General features: G+C 50.0%; 2 protein-coding genes across 3 annotated transcripts; one reads left to right on the top strand and one right to left on the bottom strand.

The window, feature by feature from the left end:
• Positions 1-437: 437 nt before the first annotated feature.
• ATP5MC1 (ATP synthase membrane subunit c locus 1) lies at positions 438-3212 on the bottom strand. Its single transcript, XM_082297521.1, has 5 exons — positions 3101-3212; positions 2436-2484; positions 1637-1714; positions 1382-1557; positions 438-628 (listed from the first exon to the last, which is right to left on the bottom strand). Exons 2-5 carry the CDS (start codon positions 2472-2474, stop codon positions 514-516), a joined length of 408 nt encoding a protein of 135 aa, XP_082153647.1. The 5' UTR covers positions 2475-2484; positions 3101-3212; the 3' UTR covers positions 438-513.
• A 488-nt stretch (positions 3213-3700) lies between these two features.
• CALCOCO2 (calcium binding and coiled-coil domain 2) lies at positions 3701-21719 on the top strand. 2 transcript variants are annotated; one of them, XM_082297439.1, is made up of 12 exons: positions 3701-3844; positions 5648-5836; positions 8108-8198; positions 10082-10215; positions 13853-13978; positions 17315-17442; positions 17535-17625; positions 18144-18269; positions 18983-19078; positions 19602-19740; positions 20089-20120; positions 21414-21719. In XM_082297439.1, exons 1-12 carry the CDS (start codon positions 3785-3787, stop codon positions 21603-21605), a joined length of 1404 nt encoding a protein of 467 aa, XP_082153565.1. In that variant the 5' UTR covers positions 3701-3784; the 3' UTR covers positions 21606-21719. The 2 variants fall into 2 exon arrangements, with proteins under 2 accessions (XP_082153565.1, XP_082153566.1); XM_082297440.1 differs by lacking the exon at positions 3701-3844 and adding an exon at positions 4315-4386.
• The last annotated feature ends 1550 nt before the right edge of the window (positions 21720-23269 follow it).

Raw genomic sequence — 23269 nt, 5'->3', positions numbered from 1 at the left:
TGAGAATTCCCATAACAGGGGAACTTCCTGGGAATTCCGTCCTGCCAACACCCTGCCGTGAAATCCTGGAATGGTTTGGGTGGGAAGGGAACTTAAATCCCACCCACTCCCACCCCTGCCCTGAGCAGGGACCTCCCACCATCCCAGGCTGTTCCAACCCGGACACTTCCAGGGATCCAGGGGCAGCCACAGCTTCCCTGGGAATCCCATCCCAGCCCCTCACAGGGAGGAATTTCTCCCTATTATCCAACCCCAACCTCCTCTCATGGAGCTTTGCTCTCCCAGGGCCCAGCTTTAGGGCGATTTCTGTAGCTTTGAGTTAAGTTTCCCTCCCCATTCCCACTCCCCATCCCACAGCTGGCATTTCCCACCCTTCCACCAACCCAGGACCAAGAAGGCGAAAAAGAAAGGCAGAAAAAAACCCCCCAAAGCTGCGATTTCTTTAGAGAAACCCTTTGTTTAATGGTCAGGCTGGAGGGCTGTGCTGGAGGACGCTCCGGGAGGCCGCAGCTGTCACATGGCAAAGAGGATCAGGAATGCCACCATCAAACAGAAGAGCCCCATGGCCTCGGACAGGGCGAAGCCCAGGATGGCGTAGGAGAAGAGCTGCTGCTTCAGGGATGGATTCCTGAATCCAGAAAAACAGAGAACACAGGGAATCAAACCAGGGGATGCCCCAAACCAGGCGGGATGCCCAGGACTGGGAGCACAGATCAGCGGGTGTGCAGGGAGCAGCTGGAATGGGATATCCAGGGTTTTCCCCTGTTTTTAGGGATGTTAAGGCCTGAATTGATCTGGCAGCTGGTGGGACTGAGCTGCAATTCCAAGATGCTCTGCTCCTTGCAGAGGCAGCAGAGCTCCGGAGGGAAGCTTGGAATGAATCAGGAGGTGGATTCAAAGAATTGAGGAACTTTTAACAGAATAATGGATTCATGTAAGAGAATAATGGATTATTTTAGTAGATTAGTGGATTATTCTAACAGAGTAATGGATTATTTTAAGAGAAGAATGGATTCTCCTAATGAAACAATTATTTTAATAGAATACTAGATTTTAACAGAATGGATCATGTTAAGAGAATCGGGGATTTTTTTAAATACAATAATCATTTTAAGGGAGTGGATTATTTTTAAGAGAACAGCGGGTCATTTAAAGAGGACGGATTCTTTTAAGAGAATAACAGAACATTTTAACAGAACGGATCATCCTAATAGAACAAGGGATCCTTTTAGCAGAACGCATTCCTTTCATAGAAGAACGGACCATTTTTAGGGTCCCATTTTACACCCCAAGGGCTGCTCCACTTAAAACCACCCTCCACAGGCAGAGCTGGCCACAAATCCCAGGGAAAAACTCCACCACGGGCGGGATCGCCCCTGACCTGGCGTAGCCGATGATGAGGCTGCCGAAGACGGTGCCGATCCCCGCTCCCGACCCCGCCACGCCCACGGTGGCGGCTCCGGCCCCGATGAACTTGGCGGCCGTGTCGATGTCCCGGGACACGGCGCTGCTCTGGAAGTGCCGGCGCAGCAGCTGCGGGGAGGGCACGGCCGCTGCCTGCGGGGACAGGACGGGGACACCTCAGGGACCCGCGGCGATGCCGAGAACCGAATGGAATCCCGCTCCCGAGACTCACCTGTGCGGTCTGAGGCTCAGGTCTGCCGAAAACAGACACGGACACGGGCCTGGCCAGAGCCCTGGAGCAGCATCGGAACTGCAGGAAACACGGATAGGTCAGGGGGTTGTAGGAGCAGGGAATGTCCAGGGATGGGCAAGGATCGTCCCCAATTGCACCCTGGTTGAACATTCCCGCAGCTCTGTGGGGCTGTGATCGTTGCCCGGGAGCTGTTCCAGTGCCCCACCACCCTCTGGATGAAGCACTTTTCCCTAAAATCCAACCTAAATCACTGCCGGCACTCCCTGGGTCCTCGCAGGGAGCAGAGATCAGCGTTCCCACACCTGGATGTACCTGCAGTAGGCCTCAGGAAAACACAGCTGTTTTATGGAGCATTAAAATCCCCTGAGAACATCTCAGCTGTGACACAAGACTGATAAATAAAGGCGTATCAACGGGGGGTATTTCTATTTCAGCCACTTGGATCAAGTCCATGAGCAGTTCCAGTCCCAGGAATTCAATTATTACCACATTTCCATACATTTTCCTCCTCAAAAGGAAGGGATTCCTGAGTAACTCTGTGGAAATCAGTGAGTTTCTGCTGGGAGCAGCCCTTGGGCCTGCAGCTCACTCCCATCCACTCACATGGTGTCACCAGAGGTCACCTTGTTTCCCTTCTTCCTTAAATCCAAGCTAAACGAACCCCCAGGATCCCAGCTCAGCTGGGGGTGCCCAGGAAGGCGTTTGGCACCAGGCACCGCTGAGAAATCCCATATTCCCACCGGGAATCATCCCTCTCCCCTGAGGGACGGCCACCTACCAGCACTGGGGAGCCAAGAAGCGCCACGGGAGCCTGCATTTTGCTGGATCTAAACCAAAGAAAGAGCAAAATCAACAAAAGCAATTGGGATTCCTGGCGTTATTGTCCCCAGTCAGCCCCCTCTGGGGTCAGACCCACGTCTGACCTCACAGGTCCAGCTGCTGTCCCCACCACGGTCCCCAGGGCTGTGTCCCCACCGCGGCTCTGCGTCCCCTCTCTGTACCCAAGGCTTTGACCCCACCACGGCTCTGCGTCCCCACGGCTTTGTCCCACTGACCCCGCCGCGTCCCCGGCTGTCCCCGAGGCTCTGACCCCACCGTGTCCCCCCGGTTTTGCCCCCACCGTGTCCCCGGCTGACCCCAAGGCCTTGCCCCCCGTCCCCTCCGTGTTCCCCGTTGTCCCCTCAGCCCTGCCCCGCACGGCTCCGCGCCCTCCCTCCCCCGTTAATCCCCGCTCGGTGCCTTCGCCGGGCAGCCCCAGCGCTGCTCCTCCCGCCACACCGGCGCTCTCACAAAGCGCCGAGGGCAGCGCAGGCCCCACCGCCCGCCTGGTAGCGAAGGGCACGACCCCAGCGAGCAGCGGCCGGGCCCGCGGCTCTCCCCGGGAGCCCGGGAGGCTGCGGCGGGGGGCGGCGGCCGCGGGGCCGGGCCGGGCGCGGGTCGCACCTGCGCGGGGTCCGCTCGGGGAGGCGGCGGCGGCGGCTCTGTGGGGAGCGTCACCTTGGCCGTGTCCCCCCCGGCGTCCTCCGCGCCCATTGGCTGCCGCCGCGCGCGCGCGCCCGCGCCCGCCGTCCCCATTGGCTGCCGCCGCTTCCGCGCGCCCGCCTCCGCGCGTCTCATTGGCCGAGCCCCGGTGAATGCCCGGCCCCCCGGCATCCGGGGGACGGCGGGAAGACGGTGGGAGGGCGGGGTGGGAAGGCGGGTGGTGATTGGTGGGTTGTGGGCGCCCGGCGGTCGCTGATTGGGTGAGGCAGCTGTCAATCCCGCGGGCGGGGCGGGATGCAGGGTGGGGCTGGGGAAGGGTTTGGGGTGATGGAAAATCCAATGGGAGAAGGGGCTGGAGCCGCGCCCTGGCTGAGGGAAGCGGGACTGCCCAGCCTCCAGAAGAGAAGGCTGAAATAGCGAAAGGGTGCGTGTGAAGAGGCTGGAGCAGGCTCTGCTCCATGTGGCCCAGCAGTGGCACCAGAGGAGCGGGCAGGAACTGATGCCCGGGAAGTTCCACCTGGACAGGAGGAAAAACTTCCTTGGGGCAGTGCCCGAGCCCTGAACAGAGACCAGAGGGGGCGTGGAGTGTCCCTCCCTGGATACTCCAGCACCGCCTGGACACGATCCGGTGCCTCGTGCTCTGGGATGGCCCCGGTGGAGCAGGGAGGTGGCACCAGGGAAGGCTCTGCGGGACCAGGGAAGGAGGTGCGGAGACCTCACAGCACCGAAGGAGCTCCAGGGAATAGGACAAGGACCCTTCAGCAGGAGATTTAGGGACAAGACACAGAGTAATGCGTACAAATTGAAAGAGGGGAAGTTTAGATTGAGTGTTGGGAAGGTGGGGGAGGCCTGGGATGGAATTCCCAGAGCAGCTGTGGCTGCCCCTGGATCCCTGGCAGTGCCCAAGGCCAGGCTGGACATTGGGGCTTGGAGCAGCCTGGGACAGTGGGAGGTGTCCCTGCCCATGGCAGGGGCGGGAATGGGATGGGATTTAAGTTCCCTTCCCACCCAAACCATTCCATGATTCCATGACAGGTGATGGAAGTGCCCAGTCTGGGGATGTCCCGGTCCGTGTCCCGGTCCCGGGGATGTCCCGGTGCCTCTCCCCGAACTACGAGTCCCAGCAGCGCCGGGCCCGCCCAGGGGTGGGGCCGGGCCGGGCATCCCGGGCGGGGGCTGGGGGGGGCTCCGCCTATTCCCGGTCTTCCGCCGCTCCCGCAGCCCCGGAGCCTCCGGGCCGGCCCTCGGTGAGTGCGGGGGGCAGGAGGGGGTCGGGCTCCGGTGTCCCCATCCCGGGGCCCGCTGTCCCGGGGGGTGCCCGGGGCTGCCCCGCCGGAGGGGACAGCGACACTTTCACTTTCGGTTCCCGCTGTGCCCGGGCCGGGAGCGGGGGGAGCGTCCCGGCATCGCTGCCCAGGCTCCATCGGGATCCCGGGATCAGCGGGGACGCACCGGGACACCCCCGTGTCCTGCTGTCCCCAGGCTCCATCGGGATCCCGGGATTAGCGGGGACGCACCGGGACACCCCCGTGTCCTGCTGTCCCCAGGCTCCATCGGGATCCCGGGATTTGCGGGGACGCACCGGGACACCCCCGTGTCCTGCTGTCCCCAGGCTCCATCGGGATCCCGGGATCAGCGGGGACCGGAGTCGGGACACCCCCGTGTCCTGCTGTCCGCCGCGGCTGGAAGGTGGTCTCACTTGGGAAGGAGGAATCCCGGGGTTTTCCTGCATCCCCGGGACGCGCCGGGAGAATGAGGAAAACGGGGGAAAAGAAGGAAAAAGCCCAGGAATCGTCAGGGAGGGGCTGGACTGTGAGCGCCGGTGAACACCGGGATCGTCCCGTGACCGGGCTGGGAGCGGCGCGGCCCAAGGCGGGGCTGGGTTCATTTCCCTCAGGATCACGGGCATTTCCCAGCTCTGGGTACCTTTTCCTTTCCAAGCCCATCCTGGCAGTCCCAATCCACGCTCCTGCCCGATTTTCGGGCGCAGAATGCGGGCGCTTCCTGGGTGACGCCAAGAAAGGGTCCCGGGGAGTTCATTTCCATGGAAAACTTGGAGCTGACCTGGGGCCTGAGGGAGCGGCTGGAGCCGTGTCAGGGTGGATTTAGGTTGGATTTTAGGGGAAAGTTCTTCATCCAGAGGATGGAATAAGCACTGGACCAGCTCCCCAGGGAATGCTCTCATTCCCGAGGCTGCCAGAGCTCCAGGAGAGTTTGCACAACGCTCCCAGGGATGCACAGGGTGGGATTTTGGGGTGTCCTGCAGCATCAGGAGCTGCGCTGGATGATCCCTGTGGATCCCTCCCAGCTCAGACCATTCCGTGCTATAATCCCATGGATTTGAGAGCGGAAAATCCAAGCGGACCCCTCAGAGGAGCTGCCAGGGTGTCCCCAGAGTGGCGGGGGGACAGCAGGGCAGCCCCTGAAACCTCAGCCTGTCCAGAGGGGCTTTGGATTCGGTCCCACGGAACCCAGCAGCGCTTCATCGCTGTCCCTTCATCCCTGCAGAATTCCAGCATGGAGGATTCCCCCGAGGAGCCTCCCACCTCCTGCGTGCTCCTGGAGCGCTGCCACTTCTCCCAGGTGCTTTTCACCAACGTGGAGAAGTTCTACGTGCCCGGCACGGACGTGACCTGTCACTACAGCCTCAGCCCTGGCATCGTCCCCCGCGGGAAGGACTGGGTGGGCATCTTCCAGGTAGGGAAATCCCGGGAAAAAGCGGGCCAGGAACGCAGGGCTGGGACTTGGGAAGGACGGGGAGAGGCGGTGGTTGGGTTCTTCCTTCAGTGGGTAAGGATGGAACGGCTTCGCTGTGGAGCCCCACGGGAATTTGTTGGGGTAGAAAGGTGAAGAGGGGCTGAGTTAGGTCTGGTCTCCTGAAATTCCTGGCTTGAGACACTGGGAACCCCAAAATTCACGTTTTAAAACCACAGGTAACCCCAAAATTCACATTTTTAAACACAGGTGAACCCCAAAATTCCTGGTTTAAAACACAAGTAACTCCAAAATTCACATTTTTAAACACAGGTGAACCCCAAAATTCCTGGTTTAAAACACAAGTAACTCCAAAATTCACATTTTTAAACACAGGTAACCCCAAAATTGATGTTTTATAAACACTGGTAACTCCAAAATTCACATTTTTAAACAGAGGCAACCCCAAAATTCACATTTTTAAACACAGGTAACCCCAAAATTTCTGTTTTAAGACACAGGTAACCCCAAAATTCATGTTTTTAAACACAGGCAACCCCAAAATTCACATTTTTAAGACACAGGTAACCCCAAAATTCATATTTTTAAACAGAGGTAACCCCAAAATTCCTGGTTTAAGACACAGGTAACTCAAAAATTCCCATTTTTAAGACACAGGGAACCCCAAAATTGATGTTTTAAAAACACAGGTAACTCCAAAATTCACATTTTTAAGACACAGGTAACCCCAAAATTGATGTTTTAAAAACAGAGGTAACCCCCAAATTCACATTTTTAAAGACAGGTAGCCCCAAAATTCACGTTTTAAAAACACTGGTAACCCCAAAATTCCTGGTTTAAAACACAAGTAACCCCAAAATTCACATTTTTAAACACAGGGAACCAAAAAATTCCTGGTTTAAGACACCGGTAACCCCAAAATTCACGTTTTAAAAACACAGGTAACCCCAAAATTCACATTTTTAAGACACAGGTAACCCCAAAATTCACATTTTTAAACAGAGGTAACCCCAAATTTGATATTTTAAGACACAGATAACCCCAACATTCCTGGTTTAAAACACAGGTAACTCAAAAATTCCCATTTTTAAGACACAGGTAAACCCAAAATTCACGGTTTAAAACACAGATAACCCAAAATTCAGAATATTTTAAGGCAGAAGCTTTGAGGCTGAATGGTGAAGGTAACCCAAAAATCCATGGTTTTTAGACACAGGAAATCCAAAAATTCATGTTTTAAACACAGGTAACCCCAAAATTCCTGGTTTAAAACACAGGTAACTCAAAAATTCACATTTTTAAACACAGATAACCCCAAAAATTCATGTTTCTGAAACGCAGGTAACCCAAAAATGAACATTTTAAGGCAGAAGCTGAAAGGTGAAGAGGGACTGAGGCCGGTCTGACTTCCCTGGGTGCTTCCACAGGGAATTCCAGAGGTTTCTCCCCGTTTTACCTCTTTCATCCTTTTTGGGCCTGAAATCCGTAAATCAGGGATTTTGGGATCTGGCATTCATAAATGGGGGATTTTTGGGCCTGAAATTTGTAAATCAGGGATTTTGGGATCTGGCATTCATAAATGGGGGATTTTTGGGCCTGAAATCCATAAATCAGGGATTTTGGGATCTGGCATTCGTAAATGGGGGATTTTTGGGCCTGAAATCCGTAAATCAGGGATTTTGGGATCTGGCATTCATAAATGGGGGATTTTTGGGCCTGAAATCTGTAAATCAGGGATTTTGGGATCTGGCATTCATAAATGGGGGATTTTTGGGCCTGAAATTTGTAAATCAGGGATTTTGGGATCTGGCATTCATAAATGGGGGATTTTTGGGCCTGAAATCCGTAACTCAGGGATTTTGGGATCTGGCATTCACAAACCAGGGATTTTTGGGCCTGAAATTCGTACGTGTGAATTTTGGGATCTGACATTCGTAAGTCAGGGATTTTGGGGTCTGGAATTCCTAAACCAGGGATTTTGGGGATCCAAAAAATCATCCAACACCCTGAGCAAGTGTCCAAGGCCAGCACTTGGAGCAGCCTGGGAGAGCGGGAGCTGTCCCCAAGTGTGGGATAGGATGGGATTTCAATCCTCCCCATCCCATGATCCCACTACTCCCCTTCCAAGCCCACACCAGGACCCTGAAAAATGAGGATATCAGCCCAAAAAAACCCCCCCTGTGTTTGTGGGAATGAAGGCCCGTTCCCACGGGATGAGCTGTGGGATGCCACGGGAGGATTTTGCTGTTGCAGGTGGGCTGGAAAACGACCCGGGAATATTTCACCTTCCTGTGGGCTCCTGTGCCCGCTGCTGGCACCACACAGCAGCAGATCCACTTCAAAGGTGAGCTGGGAGCAGCTGGGAGCGGGGATCCCGCAGGGAATTCCGGAATTCCCGCACGGCTGGGCGAGGTTCGTCCCGAATCCCGTCGGAAACGGGGCGGGTTTGGACCTGGAGTTCATCCGTCGGGGATTTTTGGATGTGAAAGTCGCAGCTTGGGGGGTTTTGGGATCTGAAAGTTGGGATTCGGGGAGTTTTGGACTTGAGCTGCATCGGTCAGGGATTTTTGCGTGTGGAATTCAGCAATCGGGGATTTTCGAGCTCGAAATTCAGGGATTTTTTGGACCTGAAATTCATAAATCAGGGAATTCCCTCAGGGAATCCCCTGAGGAATTATGAATCCCCTCAGGGAGTTTTGGATCTGAAATTCATCAATCCGGATTTTTGGGACCCTGACATGCAGAAATTGGGGATTTTGGGACCCTGACAGTCAGAAATCGGGGATTTTTACACCCTTACATTCAGAAATCAGGGATTTTTGGGACCTTGACATGCAGAAATCCCCGATTTTGTGACCCTGACAGTCAGAAATCGGGGATTTTTGCACCCTGACAGTCAGAAATTGGGGATTTTTGCACCCTGACATTCAGAAATTGGGGATTTTTGCACCCTGACATTCAGAAATCGGGGATTTTGGGACCCTGACATTCAGAAATCAGGGATTTTTGCACCCTGACAGTCAGAAATCAGGGATTTTGCACCCTGACATTCAGAAATCAGGGATTTTGCACCCTGACAGTCAGAAATTGGGGATTTTGTGACCCTGACATTCAGAAATCAGGGATTTTGCACCCTGACAGTCAGAAATCGGGGATTTTTGCACCCTGACCTTCAGAAATCGGGGATTTTTGCACCCTGACAGTCAGAAATCGGGGATTTTGGGACCCTGACATTCAGAAATCGGGGATTTTGCACCCTGACAGTCAGAAATCAGGGATTTTGCACCCTGACAGTCAGAAATCGGGGATTTTGTGACCCTGACATTCAGAAATCAGGGATTTTGCACCCTGACAGTCAGAAATCGGGGATTTTTGCACCCTGACAGTCAGAAATCGGGGATTCTGGGACCCTGACATTCAGAAATTGGGGATTTTTGCACCCTGACATTCAGAAATCGGGGATTTTGGGACCCTGACATTCAGAAATCAGGGATTTTTGCACCCTGACATTCAGAAATTGGGGATTTTTGCACCCTGACATTCAGAAATCGGGGATTTTGGGACCCTGACATTCAGAAATCGGGGATTTTGTGACCCTGACAGTCAGAAATCAGGGATTTTGCACCCTGACAGTCAGAAATCGGGGATTTTGTGACCCTGACCTTCAGAAATCAGGGATTTTGCACCCTGACAGTCAGAAATCAGGGATTTTGCACCCTGACAGTCAGAAATCAGGGATTTTGGGACCCTGACATTCAGAAATCGGGGATTTTTGCACCCTGACAGTCAGAAATTGGGGATTTTGTGACCCTGACATTCAGAAATCAGGGATTTTTGTGACCCTGACATGCAGAAATTGGGGATTTTTGCACCCTGACATTCAGAAATCGGGGATTTTGGGACCCTGACATTCAGAAATCAGGGATTTTGCACCCTGACAGTCAGAAATCAGGGATTTTGCACCCTGACAGTCAGAAATTGGGGATTTTGTGACCCTGACCTGCAGAAATCGGGGATTTTGGGCCCCTGATGCCCCTCTGGGTCTCCACCCCTCCCTCCTGAGCCTGCAGAGCTCCGTTGCCCCCCCTGCACGAGGGATTCCCGGCGGGGCAGCAACGGCGCCGAGCCGGGACGAGGCGTTCCCTGCGCCCCTCGCTTTCGGGCCTCTCATTAAGCCACTTTGCTAATTAGCAGCAGTGCCTAACGAGGCTGTCCCTGTGTCCCCAGCCTACTACCTGCCCAAGGACGATGAGCATTACCAGTTCTGCTACGTGGACCAGGACGGGGCGGTCAGGGGGGCCAGCGTCCCCTTCCAGTTCCGCCCGGAGGCTGACGATGACATCCTGCTGGTCACCACCCAGGCTCGTGTCCCCTTTGCCCTGCTTTTCCCTCTGTTTTCCATGTTTTCCCTTCCTTTTCCCTGTTTTTCCCTGTTTTCCCGTTTTTACCCCGTTTTTCCCTTCTTTTTCCCTGTTTTTTCCCTGCTTTTCTCTGTTTTTTCCTGCTTTTTCCCATGTTTCCGTTTCCCCCTGCTTTTCCCATTTCCCCCTGCTTTTTCCCTGGTTCCCCCTGCTTTTCCCTGCTTTTTCCCCACTTTTCCCATTTTCCCCACTTTTCCCCTGCTTTTTTCCCTTTTTTCCCCATTTCCCCCCATTTTTCCCCATTTCCCTGGTTTTTTCCCATTTTCCCTGCTTTTTTCCCACTTTCCCCATTTTCCCTGCTCTTCCCCTGCTTTTTTCCCCATTTTCCCCCATTTCCCCCTGCTTTTTCCCCCATTTCCCCCTGTTTTTTCCCCATTTTCCCCCATTTCCCCCTGTTTTTTCCCCATTTTCCCCATTCCCCCTGCTTTTTTCCCCATTTTCCCCATTCCCCCTGCTTTTTTCCCCGTTTTCCCCCATTCCCCCTGCTTTTTTCCCCATTTTCCCCCATTCCCCCTGCTTTTTTCCCCATTTCCCCCTGTTTTTTCCCCATTTCCCCCTGTTTTTTCCCCATTTTCCCCATTCCCCCTGCTTTTTTCCCCATTTCCCCCTGCTTTTTCCCCCATTTCCCCGTTTTTTCCCCTGTTTTTTCCCCATTTCCCCCTGCTTTTTTCCCCATTTTTCCCCATTCCCCCTGCTTTTTTCCCCATTTCCCCCTGTTTTTTCCCCATTCCCCCTGCTTTTTTCCCCATTTCCCCCTGTTTTTTCCCCATTTCCCCCTGCTTTTTTCCCCATTTTCCCCATTCCCCCTGCTTTTTTCCCCGTTCTCCCCCATTCCCCCTGCTTTTTTCCCCATTCCCCCTGTTTTTCCCCATTTTCCCCCATTCCCCCTGCTTTTTTCCCCATTTCCCCCTGTTTTTTCCCCATTTCCCCCTGCTTTTTTCCCCATTTTCCCCATTCCCCCTGCTTTTTTCCCCATTTTCCCCCATTTCCCCTGCTTTTCCCATTTCCCCCTGCTTTTTCCCCCATTTCCCCGTTTTTTCCCCATTTTCCCCATTCCCCCTGCTTTTTCCCCCATTTTCCCCCATTTCCCCTGCTTTTCCCATTTCCCCCTGCTTTTCCCATTTCCCCCTGCTTTTTCCCCCATTTCCCCCTGTTTTTTCCCCATTTTCCCCATTCCCCCTGCTTTTTTCCCCGTTCTCCCCCATTCCCCGTGTTTTTTCCCCATTTCCCCCTGTTTTTTCCCCATTTTCCCTGCTTTTTTCCCCATTTTCCCCATTTTCCCCCATTTCCCCTGCTTTTCCCATTTCCCCCTGCTTTTTCCCCCATTTCCCCCTGCTTTTTTCCCCATTTTCCCCATTCCCCCTGCTTTTTTCCCCATTTCCCCCTGTTTTTTCCCCATTCCCCCTGCTTTTTTCCCCATTTCCCCCTGTTTTTTCCCCATTTCCCCCATTCCCCCTGCTTTTTTCCCCATTTTCCCCATTCCCCCTGCTTTTTTCCCCGTTCTCCCCCATTCCCCCTGTTTTTTCCCCATTTCCCCCTGTTTTTTCCCCATTCCCCCTGCTTTTTTCCCCATTTCCCCCTGTTTTTTCCCCATTCCCCCTGCTTTTTTCCCCATTTCCCCCTGTTTTTTCCCCATTTCCCCCATTCCCCCTGTTTTTTCCCCATTTTCCCCATTCCCCCTGCTTTTTTCCCCGTTCTCCCCCATTCCCCCTGCTTTTTTCCCCATTCCCCCTGTTTTTTCCCCATTTCCCCCTGTTTTTTCCCCATTCCCCCTGCTTTTTTCCCCATTTCCCCCTGCTTTTTCCCCATTTCCCCCTGTTTTTTCCCCATTTTCCCCATTCCCCCTGCTTTTTTCCCCATTTCCCCGTTTTTTCCCCATTTCCCCCTGTTTTTTCCCCATTTTCCCCATTCCCCCTGCTTTTTTCCCCATTTCCCCCTGCTTTTTCCCCCATTTCCCCCTGTTTTTTCCCCATTTTCCCCATTCCCCCTGCTTTTTTCCCCATTTTCCCCCATTCCCCCTGCTTTTTTCCCCATTTTCCCCTGTTTTTTCCCCATTTCCCCCTGTTTTTTCCCCATTTTCCCCATTCCCCCTGCTTTTTTCCCCGTTTTCCCCATTTCCCCCTGCTTTTTTCCCCATTTCCCCCTGTTTTTCCCCCATTTCCCCCTGTTTTTTCCCCATTTTCCCCATTCCCCCTGCTTTTTTTCCCCATTTTCCCCCATTTCCCCTGCTTTTCCCATTTCCCCCTGCTTTTTTCCCCATTTCCCCCTGCTCTTTTTCCCCATTTTCCCCCATTTCCCCGCTTTTCCCATTTCCCCCTGTTTTTTCCCCATTTTCCCCATTTCCCCTGCTTTTTTCCCCATTTTCCCCCATTTCCCCTGCTTTTTTCCCCATTTTCCCCCATTTCCCCCTGCTTTTTTCCCCATTTTCCCAATTCCCCCTGTTTTTTCCCCATTTTCCCCATTCCCCCTGCTTTTTTCCCCGTTCTCCCCCATTCCCCCTGCTTTTTTCCCCATTCCCCCTGTTTTTTCCCCATTTTCCCCATTCCCCCTGCTTTTTTCCCCGTTTTCCCCATTTCCCCCTGCTTTTTTCCCCATTTCCCCCTGCTTTTTTCCCCATTTCCCCCTGTTTTTTCCCCATTTTCCCCATTCCCCCTGCTTTTTTCCCCGTTTTCCCCCATTCCCCCTGCTTTTTTCCCCATTTCCCCCTGCTTTTTTCCCCATTTCCCCCTGCTCTTTTTCCCCATTTTCCCCCATTTCCCCGCTTTTCCCATTTCCCCCTGTTTTTTCCCCATTTTCCCCATTTCCCCTGCTTTTTTCCCCATTTTCCCCCATTTCCCCCTGCTTTTTTCCCCATTTTCCCCCATTTCCCCCTGCTTTTTTCCCCATTTTCCCCCATTCCCCCTACTTTTTTCCCCGTTTCCCCGTTTTTTCCCCATTTTCCCCATTCCCCCTGTTTTTTCCCCATTTTCCCCATTCCCCCTGCTTTTTTCCCCGTTCTCCCCCATTCCCCCTGCTTTTTTCCCCATTCCCCCTGTTTTTTCCCCATTTTCCCCATTCCCCCTGCTTTTTTCCCCGATCTCCCCCATTCCCCCTGTTTTTTCCCCATTTCCCCCTGCTTTTTTCCCCATTTCCCCCTGTTTTTTCCCCATTCCCCCTGCTTTTTTCCCCATTCCCCCTGCTTTTCCCCCCATTTCCCCCCATCCCCCCTGCTTTCCCCCACTTTTTCCCTGCTCACAGGGAGCGATCCCATGACCTCCAGCTCCGCTTCGATTCCCTCCATGACCCTTTTCTTTCCCTCCCTGCCCTTTTCCCACTCGGAACCCTCAGCTCCCTGTGGGTTTAACCCTCCTCATTTGGGGGAATTTCGGGCCTTTTGCTGGGAACGGGCGGCCCCAAGAGCACGAGGGACAAGGGCTGGACGTGACAACGGGGAGGGGGCGGGAAGCATTTGAGGACAAACCCTTCCCGGGCAGGGTTGCGCTGGAATTCCCGAGGAATCCGCGGCTGCCCCGTGCCCAGAAGTTTCCCGGGATGTTTGGGGCGCTCTGGGATCGCTCTGGGGTTGTGTCCCTGGCAGGGGGAGGTGGAGGAGGTCGAGCTGCAGAAGCAGGAGCTGCGCAGGGAGAACGAGGAGCTGCGCGGGAGCTGCGCCGAGCTGCGCCGGAGGAACCTGCGGCTGCAGGGAGAGCTCCGGAGCGCCCGGGTGAGCCCCAAATTCCTGCCTTTCGAACGGAGGGAACCCCAAAATTCCTGCGTTAGGACACAGGCAACTCAAAAGTGCCGGCAAGGGCAAAAATGAGTGGGTTTTTAAGACGCGGGTAACCGGAAAGTTGATGGTTTAGAACACGGGGAACCCCCAAAATGCCCAGTTTTAAACAGAGGGAAGCCCAAAATTCCTGGTTTAGAACACTGGGAACCCCAAAATTCATGGTTTAGAACACGGAACCCCAAAATTCACGGTTTAGAACACGGAACCCCAAAATTCACGGGTTTAAACACAGGGAACCCCAAAATTCATGGTTTAAACCCAGGGAACCCCAAAATTCACGGTTTAAAACACTGGGAACCCCAAAATTCACGGTTTAGAACACGGAACCCCAAAATTCCTGGTTTAAAACACAGGGAACCCCAAAATTTATATTCTAAGACACAGGTAACCCCAAAATTCCCAGGTTTTAAACACAGGGAACCCCAAAATGCCCAGTTTTAAACACAGGGAACCCCAAAATTCCTGGTTTAAAACACTGGGAACCCCAAAATGCCCAGTTTTAAACAGAGGGAAGCCCAAAATTCCTGGTTTAAAACACAGGGAACCCCAAAATTTATATTCTAAGACACAGGTAACCCCAAAATTTATATTCTAAGACACAGGTAACCTCAAAATTCCCAGTTTTAAACACAGGGAACCCCAAAATGCCCAGTTTTAAACAGAGGGAACCCCAAAATTCCTGGTTTAAAACACTGGGAACCCCAAAATTCCTGGTTTAAAACACAGGTAACCCCAAAATTCCTGGTTTAGAACACAGGGAACCCCAAAATTCCTGGTTTAAAACACAGGTAACCCCAAAATTCCTGGTTTAAAACACTGGGAACCCCAAAATTCACGGTTTAGAACACGGAACCCCAAAATTCACGGTTTTAAACACAGGGAACCCCAAAATTCACGGTTTAAACCCAGAGAACCCCAAAATTCATGGTTTAAAACACTGGGAACCCCAAAATTCCTGGTTTAAAACACAGGGAACCCCAAAATTCATGGTTTAAACCCAGGGAACCCCAAAATTCCCAGGTTTTAAACACAGGGAACCCCAAAATTCCTGGTTTAAAACACTGGGAACCCCAAAATTCACGGTTTAGAACACAGGGAACCCCAAAATTCATGGTTTAAACCCAGGGAACCCCAAAATTCACGGTTTAAAACACAGGTAACCCCAAAATTCCTAGTTTAGAACACAGGGAACCCCAAAATTCCTGGTTTAAAACACAGGTAACCCCAAAATTCCTAGTTTAGAACACAGGGAACCCCAAAATTCCTGGTTTAAAACACAGGGAACCCCAAAATTCCTGGTTTAGAACACTGGGAAGCCAAAATTCCTAGTTTAGAACACAGGGAACCCCAAAATTCCTGGTTTAAAACACTGGGAACCCCAAAATTCCTGGTTTAGAACACAGGGAACCCCAAAATTCATGGTTTAGAACACAGGGAACCCCAAAATTCCTGGTTTAAAACACTGGGAACCCCAAAGTTCCTGGTTTAGAACACAGGTAACCCCAAAATTTATATTCTAAGACACAGGTAACCTCAAAATTCCCAGTTTTAAACACAGGGAACCCCAAAATGCCCAGTTTTAAACAGAGGGAAGCCCAAAATTCCTGGTTTAGAACACTGGGAACCCCAAAATTCCTGGTTTTAAACACAGGGAACCCCAAAATTCATGGTTTAAACCCAGGGAACCCCAAAATTCCTGGTTTAAAACACTGGGAACCCCAAAATTCCTGGTTTAGAACACAGGGAACCCCAAAATTCACGGTTTAGAACACAGGGAACCCCAAAATTCCTGGTTTAGAACACGGAACCCCAAAATTCCTGGTTTTAAACACAGGGAACCCCAAAATTCATGGTTTAAACCCAGGGAACCCCAAAATTCCTGGTTTAAAACACTGGGAACCCCAAAATTCCTGGTTTAGAACACAGGGAACCCCAAAATTCACGGTTTAGAACACAGGGAACCCCAAAATTCCTGGTTTAGAACACAGGGAACCCCAAAATTTATATTCTAAGACACAGGTAACCTCAAAATTCCCAGTTTTAAACACAGGGAACCCCAAAATTCACGGTTTAAAACACTGGGAACCCCAAAATTTATATTCTAAGACACAGGTAACCCCAAAATTCCCAGGTTTTAAACATAGGGAACCCCAAAATGCCCAGTTTTAAACACAGGGAACCCCAAAATTCCTGGTTTAGAACACAGGGAACCCCAAAATTCACGGTTTAAAACACTGGTAACCCCAAAATTTATATTCTAAGACACAGGTAACCCCAAAATTTATATTCTAAGACACAGGTAACCTCAAAATTCCCAGTTTTAAACACAGGGAACCCCAAAATGCCCAGTTTTAAACAGAGGAAAGCCCAAAATTCCTGGTTTAAAACACTGGGAACCCCAAAATTCACGGTTTAAAACCCAGGGAACCCCAAAATTCCTGGTTTAAAACACAGGTAACCCCAAAATTCCTGGTTTAGAACACAGGGAACCCCAAAATGCCCAGTTTTAAACACAGGGAACCCCAAAATTGATGTTTTAAAACACAGGTAACCCCAAAATTCACAATTTTAAACACAGGTAGCCCCAAAATTCCTGGTTTTAAACACAGGTAACCCCAAAATTCAAGTTTTAAAACACAGGTAACCCAAAATTCCTGGTTTAGAACACAGGTAACTCAAAAATTCACATTTTTAAGACACAGGGAACCCCAAAATTCACATTTTTAAGACACAGGTAACCCCAAAATTCCTGGTTTAGGACACAGGTAGCTCAAAAATTCACATTTTTAACGCAGGTAACCCCAAACCTCATGGATTAAGACACAGATAACCCCAAAAATTCATGTTTCTGAAACGCAGGTAACCCAAAAATGAACATTTTAAGGCAGAAGCTGAAAGGTGAAGAGGGACTGAGGCCGGTCTGACTTCCCTGGGTGCTTCCCGCAGGGAATTCCAGAGGTTTCTCCCCGTTTTACCTCTTTCATCCTTTCCCAACCCATCCCACACCTCCACCGTGATCAGCAGTAAACGCTGGCAAGAGGCAGCTGCGGCTGCAGGAAAGGTTCCAGAATCCCCCGATTTGTGAATCCTTGGGCCAAAAAATCCCACTGGAATTCTGATTTTCCTCCTTGAGGTTTTCCCAGGGTTCCACAGGATTGAAACAGGGTGGAAAGGAGGGATTTTGGGGGTGGGGGTGGGGGGGATTTTGGGGGGTTTTGCAGTCCCGGAGCAGAGCAGGATTTGTTGTTTGGGGCCCCTTCTGGTTCCCAGGAGCTGCAGGAGGCTTTGGAATCCCTGAGGAGCAGCACGGAGCGGCTGGAGGTGGAGCTGAATTCCCTGAAATCCGAAAACCAGGCCCTGAAGGAGCAGGGGGGCTGCAGGGAGGCAGAGCTGCAGCGGTGAGCACCGGGGAATTCCACGGGAATTCTCCCCCAGGGCTGGAATTGCCATCCCTAAAAAGCCTCGGTGTGTTCTGGTCTGTCCCGGGCAGGCTCAAGGAGCAGATCCAGGGAGTGAATTCCGACAAGGAGCGCCTGGAAGGGAGGCTGAGGGCAGCCCTGGAGCACCTGGATCAGCTGCAGGTAGCAAGCGGAATTCCCTGCTTTCCTGGGAATTTCAGTGGAATTCCAGTCCCCTCCTGGCAGAACTGAGGGGTCTCCAGCAAGGGAATGAGGGGTTTGGTTTGGATTTTTTGAGTTCTTGAGGAAAATGCTGACTTTTGACGGGGTTTAAGCTCCAGAAATCTGAATTTCCAAGAGAAACTCGGAGGATTTTATTCCCTAAAAAGCTCCCCTTCCCTGAAGTGACCCAAACCAAGATCCTGCCAAGGATCCAGGCAAAAAAAACCCCCACTTCTGTTTGGAAAAACATCCTAAAATTATTTCCAGCTCTGCGATGAAACCAAAGTGGGAGCTGGGAGGGGAGAAAGGAGACGGAAAATGGTTTGGTTTGGGATTTTGGAGACACAGAACGATGGGAAAACCCACCTGGCTGTGGATCCTCTGGTTTTTCCCTTTGTTCTCTGAGTTCCCAGCCTTAAAATCTCCTCATAAAACTCAGGAATCTCTTCAGATGATGGAATAATCTCCTTTTTCCCCAGTCCAAAGTGTCGGATTATGAGAAAGAAGTGGAAAATCTCTCTCGAGCGGAGCAGGACAAGACGAAGCAGCTGCAGAGTTTAAAGAGAGAGAATCAGGAGCTGCTCCAAACCTCGGCTCAGCACCAGGTAAAGCCTTCCCTGGAGGGGCTGAGGCCGGGAACAGCTCCAGATCCGGCTCAATCCTTGGAAAATCTCAGGAATTTTAGGAAAAGAGAGATCTCCGTGCTGGCTCTGGGCACAGGCACTCGGAGTTTGGATGCAAACGCCTCGCCCGGGGCTCGCTTTGGGAAGGAACCTCTGCGTAAATTCAGCTTCTGTCCTGATCCCCGTGGGGTCAGCTCGGGGATGAAGGGAACCCCAGGGAATTCAGGGATCCTGGGCAGTGCCTTTGGTGCAGAATTGTTGCCTCTGAGCAAAATTGTTTCAGGAATTGGGTTTAGGGGAAAATAAAACAAGTTACCCAAAATCTGTCCAGGCTACTGCCCTTCCCGTTTCCCCCTTCCCTCTTCCCCCTTCCCATTTCCCTCTTCCCTTTTCCTTTTTCCCTTTTCCCTTTTCCCTTTTCCCTTTTCCCTTTTCCCTTTTCCCTCTTCCCTTTTCCCTTTTCCCTCTTCCCTCTTCCCATTTTCCCTCTTCCCTCTTCACCCTTCCCTCTTCCCTCTTCCCTCTTCCCTTTTCCCTCTTCCCTCTTCCCTTTCCCTTTCCCTTTCCCCTTTTATTTATGGGGAATAAAGGCAGCGAGCGTGGGGTTATCCTTTTATTCTCCCTTTTCCATGATTTCCCTTTTCCCAGGGTTTCCCTTTTCCCAGGATTTCTTTCCCAAACCTTTCTTCCCACAGAAACAGACCCAGGATGTGCTGGAGCAGCTGAGGGAGCAGCAGGGTCGGATCCAGGCCCTGCAGGAGGAAAAAGCTGGAGCGAAGAAGGAAAACCAGGTGGGAACTGGGCCTGGCGCTCCCTGAGGGCAGCAGGGCTCCAAGCCCTCGGCCTGGGGGCAATTCCATGAATCCTTTGCCCAAAAAGCTCCCAAATTGTGCCTGGATGGGCACCAGCAGGGCCAGGGAGCTGCAGGCGCCTCCCAGGGATAAGGAATTATGGAATGTTGGGGTTGGAAGGACCTTAAATCCCACCCAGGGACACCTCCCACGATCTCCAGCCTGGCCTGGGACACTTCCAGGGATCCCGGCTTCTGTGGGAGTTTCATCGCAGCCCCTCCCCACCCTCACAGCTTGGAATTCCATCCCAAAATCCCACCTGATCCCACCCTCGGGCAGTCTGAACCCATTCCCCTTCATCCCATCCCTCCTCCCTCCCTCATTTTTCCCGCCGCAGCAGGGCCGAGCTCCCTGAAAATCCAGAGCAGTTCGGATTCCCATGAAGGGGCTCAAAATTCCATCAAACTGGGATTTGTTTTCTTTGCCCTGGGCTCTTCCCCTGGGAATCCCCTGGGCCCTGCAGGATCTCCGGGATGAGAACGAGGTGCTCCGGAGGGAGCTCTCCCGGCTCCAGAGGATTTCTCCCGGCTCTGCTCCCTCGGCAGCTCCAAGCGCAGCAGCTCCTGCAGAAGGAGAGCTCCTCTTTGGCAATCCCTACTCTGGTGAGATTCCCTGGAATTCTGCCCCGAAATCACAAATCCGGGGCAGCAAATTGGGGGGAAAATCCCATTTTTACAGCACCTCCGTGAGCGTGGGGAGGCTTCGGCAACTCCAAAACGCTGCCAGGTGTTAAAAACAGCGATGAAGGGAGGATTTTCTGCCAAAAGAGACAAATTTTCGCCGATTTTTCCAGCTGGGATCAGCTCGTTTGTGGATTTTATCCCATTTTCCAGAGTCGCAAATGCCGAGCTTTAGCTCCAGGGCCACATTCCCGTGTTCCAAAAATCACCAATGATTTTATTCTGCATTTTGCTGGGGCTAAAATGGATTTTTTTTTTGCCTTCTTCCAGCTGCAGGAGGAAAACTGGGGGCGGGAGCTGAGGTGAGTAAAGGAATTCCAGGCAGGAATTGGGGTCTGGGGGCAGGAATTGGGGGATTTGGAGTTGCTTTTTTACTCTATTTTGCTTTTTTCCTCTTTATTTTGCTTTTTTCCTCTTTATTTTGCTTTTTTTGCTCTTTATTTTGCTTTTTCTGCTCCTTTTTTTTGCTTTTCTGCTCCTTTTTTTTTGCTTTTCTGCTCTTTGCTTTTTGCTTTTTTTGGTCATTTTTGTGGGGTTTCGTTCTTTTTTTCTGATTTTTTGCCTTTCTTTAATTTTCCTCCTTCTTTTGGCATTTTTCTTCTTTTTTTTTTTTTGTTTTTTTGCCTTTTTTTGGCTTATTTCCTCTTTTCCCCCATTTCCCCCGCTTTTTTCCTTTTTTTTCTTTTTTTCTCTTTTTTCCCCTTCTTTTCCCTCTTTTTTTTCCTTTTTTCCTCTTTTTTTCCTTTTTTCCCTTTTTTCTTTGTTTTTCCTTTTTTCCCCCTTTCCCCCCTTTTTTTCCTTTTTTTTCCCTTTTGCTCCCTTTTTTATCCTTTTTTTATTCTTTTTTCCCCTTGTCTTCCTTTTTTCCTTTTCTTCCTTTTTTTCCCTTTTTTCTTTTTTTCTTTTTTCTTTTTTTTCTTTTTTTCCCTCTTTTTCCCTCTTTTTTCCTCTTTTCCCTCTTTTTTCCCTTTTTTCCTTTTTTTCCCTTTGTTTTCCCTTTTTCTTCCTTTTCTTTCCTTTTTTTCCCTTTTTTCACTTTGTTTTCCCTTTTTTCCCTTTTTTCCTTTTCTTATCCTTTTTTCTCCTTTTTCCTCTTTTTTTATTCTCTTTTCCCCTTTTTTTCTTTTTTCCCTTTTTTCCTTTTTTCCCCTTTGTTTTCCCTTTTTCTTCCTTTTCTTTCCTTTTTTTCCTTTTTTCCCTTTGTTTTCCCTTTTTGTTTTCCCTTTTTGTTTTCTCTCTTTTTTTCTCTTTTTTCCTCTTTTTTTTCTCTTTTTTCCTCTTTTTTCCCTCTTTTTTCCTCTTTTTCCCCTCTTTTTTCCCTTTCCTTTCCTTTCCTTTCCTTTCCTTTCCTTTCCTTTCCTTTCCTTTCCTTTCCTTTCCTTTCCTTTCCTTTCCTTTCCTTTCCTTTCCTTTCCTTTCCTTCCCTTCCCTTCCCTTCCCTTCCCTTCCCTTCCCTTCCCTTCCCTTCCCTTCCCTTCCCTTCCCTTCCCTTCCCTTCCCTTCCCTTCCCTTCCCTTCCCTTCCCTTCCCTTCCCTTCCCTTCCCCATTTTTCCCCCTCCTTTTCCATCTCTGCTCTGCTTTTTTGGGATTTCAGCCTTCCCTCAGGAAGTGCCCCGTGTGTGAGGAGGTTTTTCCCGAGGAAGTTTTTCCCGAGGATTTGCCCACGGGGGACTTGGAGAAGCACATCCAGAGCCACCTCCTGGAGTGCCCCATCTGCAGCGAGAGCTTCCACGGGGCCTCCCCGCAGGTGTTCCACGACCACATCTTCTGCCACAGCCTGGAATAACCCTCAATTCCTCCTTTTCTGCCCCAAAATCACCCCAAATCACCCAGCCTCTGCTGCTGATTCAGAGGTTTTGCCCCCCGCCCCCCCCCCAAATAAAAAGGGTCGACAGAAAAATCCCCGTCCTGAACCCAAACCTTGCCTTGAAGGAATTTTATGTCCTTGGTGAAAGAGCTAAAAGTCCTAAAATTGGGGATTTTTAGTCTTCATTAAAAGAGCTAAAACTCCTAAAATTGGGGGGTTTTAGGCCTTGTTAAACAATTTAAACCTCTTAAAATTGGGGGGTTTTAGGCCTTGTTAAACAATTTAAACCTCTTAAAATTGGGGGGTTTTAGGCCTTGTTAAACAATTTAAAACTCTTAAAATTGGGGATTTTAGGCCTTGTTAAACAATTTAAAACTCCTAAAATTGGGGATTTTAGGCCTTGTTAAACAATTTAAAACTCCTAAAATTGGGGATTTTAGGCCTTGTTAAAAGATTTAAAAATCCTAAACCTGGGGATTTTTAGTTCTCATTAAAAGAGCTAAAACTCCTAAAATTGGGGATTTTATCTCCTTGTTAAAAGATTTAAAAATCCTAAACCTGGGGATTTTTAGTTCTCATTAAAAGAGCTAAAACTCCTAAAACTGGGGGGTTTTAGGCCTTGTTGAAAGAGCTAAAATCCTAAAACTGGGGATTTTTAGTCCTCATTAAAAGAGCTAAAACTCCTAAAATTGGGGATTTTATCTCCTTGTTAAAAGATTTAAAAATCCTAAAACTGGGGATTTTTAGTCCTTGTTAAAAAATTTAAAACTCCTAAAATTGGGGGGATTTTTAGGCCTTGTTAAACTATTTAAAACTTCTAAAATTGGGGATTTTTAGTCCTTGTTAAAAGAGCTAAAACTCCTAAAATTGGGGATTTTATCTCCTTGTTAAAAGATTTAAAAATCCTAAACCTGGGGATTTTTAGTCCTTGTTAAAAAATTTAAAACTCCTAAAATTGGGGGGATTTTTAGGCCTTGTTAAACTATTTAAAACTTCTAAAATTGGGGATTTTTAGTCCTTGTTAAAAGAGCTAAAACTCCTAAAATTGGGGATTTTATCTCCTTGTTAAAAGATTTAAAAATCCTAAACCTGGGGATTTTTAGTCCTTGTTAAAAAATTTAAAACTCCTAAAATTGGGGGGATTTTTAGGCCTTGTTAAACTATTTAAAACTTCTAAAATTGGGGATTTTTAGTCCTTGTTAAAAGAGCTAAAACTCCTAAAACTGGGGGGTTTTAGGCCTTGTTGAAAGAGCTAAAAGTCTTAAAATTGGGGATTTTTAGATCTCATTAAAAGAGCTGAAACTCCTAAAATTGGGGGGTTTTAGTCCTTGTTAAAAGATTTAAAAATCCTAAACCTGGGGATTTTTAGTCCTCATTAAAAGAGCTAAAACTCCTAAAATTGGGGATTTTATCTCCTTGTTAAAAGATTTAAAAATCCTAAACCTGGGGATTTTTAGTCCTTGTTAAAAAATTTAAAACTCCTAAAATTGGGGGGATTTTTAGGCCTTGTTAAACTATTTAAAACTTCTAAAATTGGGGATTTTTAGTCCTTGTTAAAAGAGCTAAAACTCCTAAAATTGGGGGGTTTTAGGCCTTGTTGAAAGAGCTAAAAGTCTTAAAATTGGGGATTTTTAGATCTCATT

The sequence above is a fragment of the Coloeus monedula genome (genome assembly GCF_965178545.1).
Source record: "Coloeus monedula genome assembly, chromosome: 26".
NCBI classification, from domain to species: domain Eukaryota; kingdom Metazoa; phylum Chordata; class Aves; order Passeriformes; family Corvidae; genus Coloeus; species Coloeus monedula.
The sequence above is the reverse complement of the archived record's forward strand: the minus strand, read 5'-3'. Positions and strand labels throughout refer to the sequence as shown.

Excerpts from the sequence above, each read along its gene's own strand:
- CALCOCO2 (XM_082297439.1), top strand. The coding sequence starts at position 3,785 with ATGGCCCCGGTGGAGCAGGGAGGTGGCACCAGGGAAGGCTCTGCGGGA. Across the intron at positions 3,845-5,647 it reads CTGCGGGACCAGGGAAGGAG|AATTCCAGCATGGAGGATTC; the intron begins GTGCGGAGACCT and ends TCATCCCTGCAG. Across the intron at positions 10,216-13,852 it reads TCCTGCTGGTCACCACCCAG|GGGGAGGTGGAGGAGGTCGA; the intron begins GCTCGTGTCCCC and ends TGTCCCTGGCAG.
- ATP5MC1 (XM_082297521.1), bottom strand. The coding sequence starts at position 2,474 with ATGCAGGCTCCCGTGGCGCTTCTTGGCTCCCCAGTGCTG. Across the intron at positions 1,715-2,435 it reads TTCTTGGCTCCCCAGTGCTG|TTCCGATGCTGCTCCAGGGC; the intron begins GTAGGTGGCCGT and ends TGTTTCCTGCAG. Across the intron at positions 629-1,381 it reads CTCATCATCGGCTACGCCAG|GAATCCATCCCTGAAGCAGC; the intron begins GTCAGGGGCGAT and ends TTCTGGATTCAG.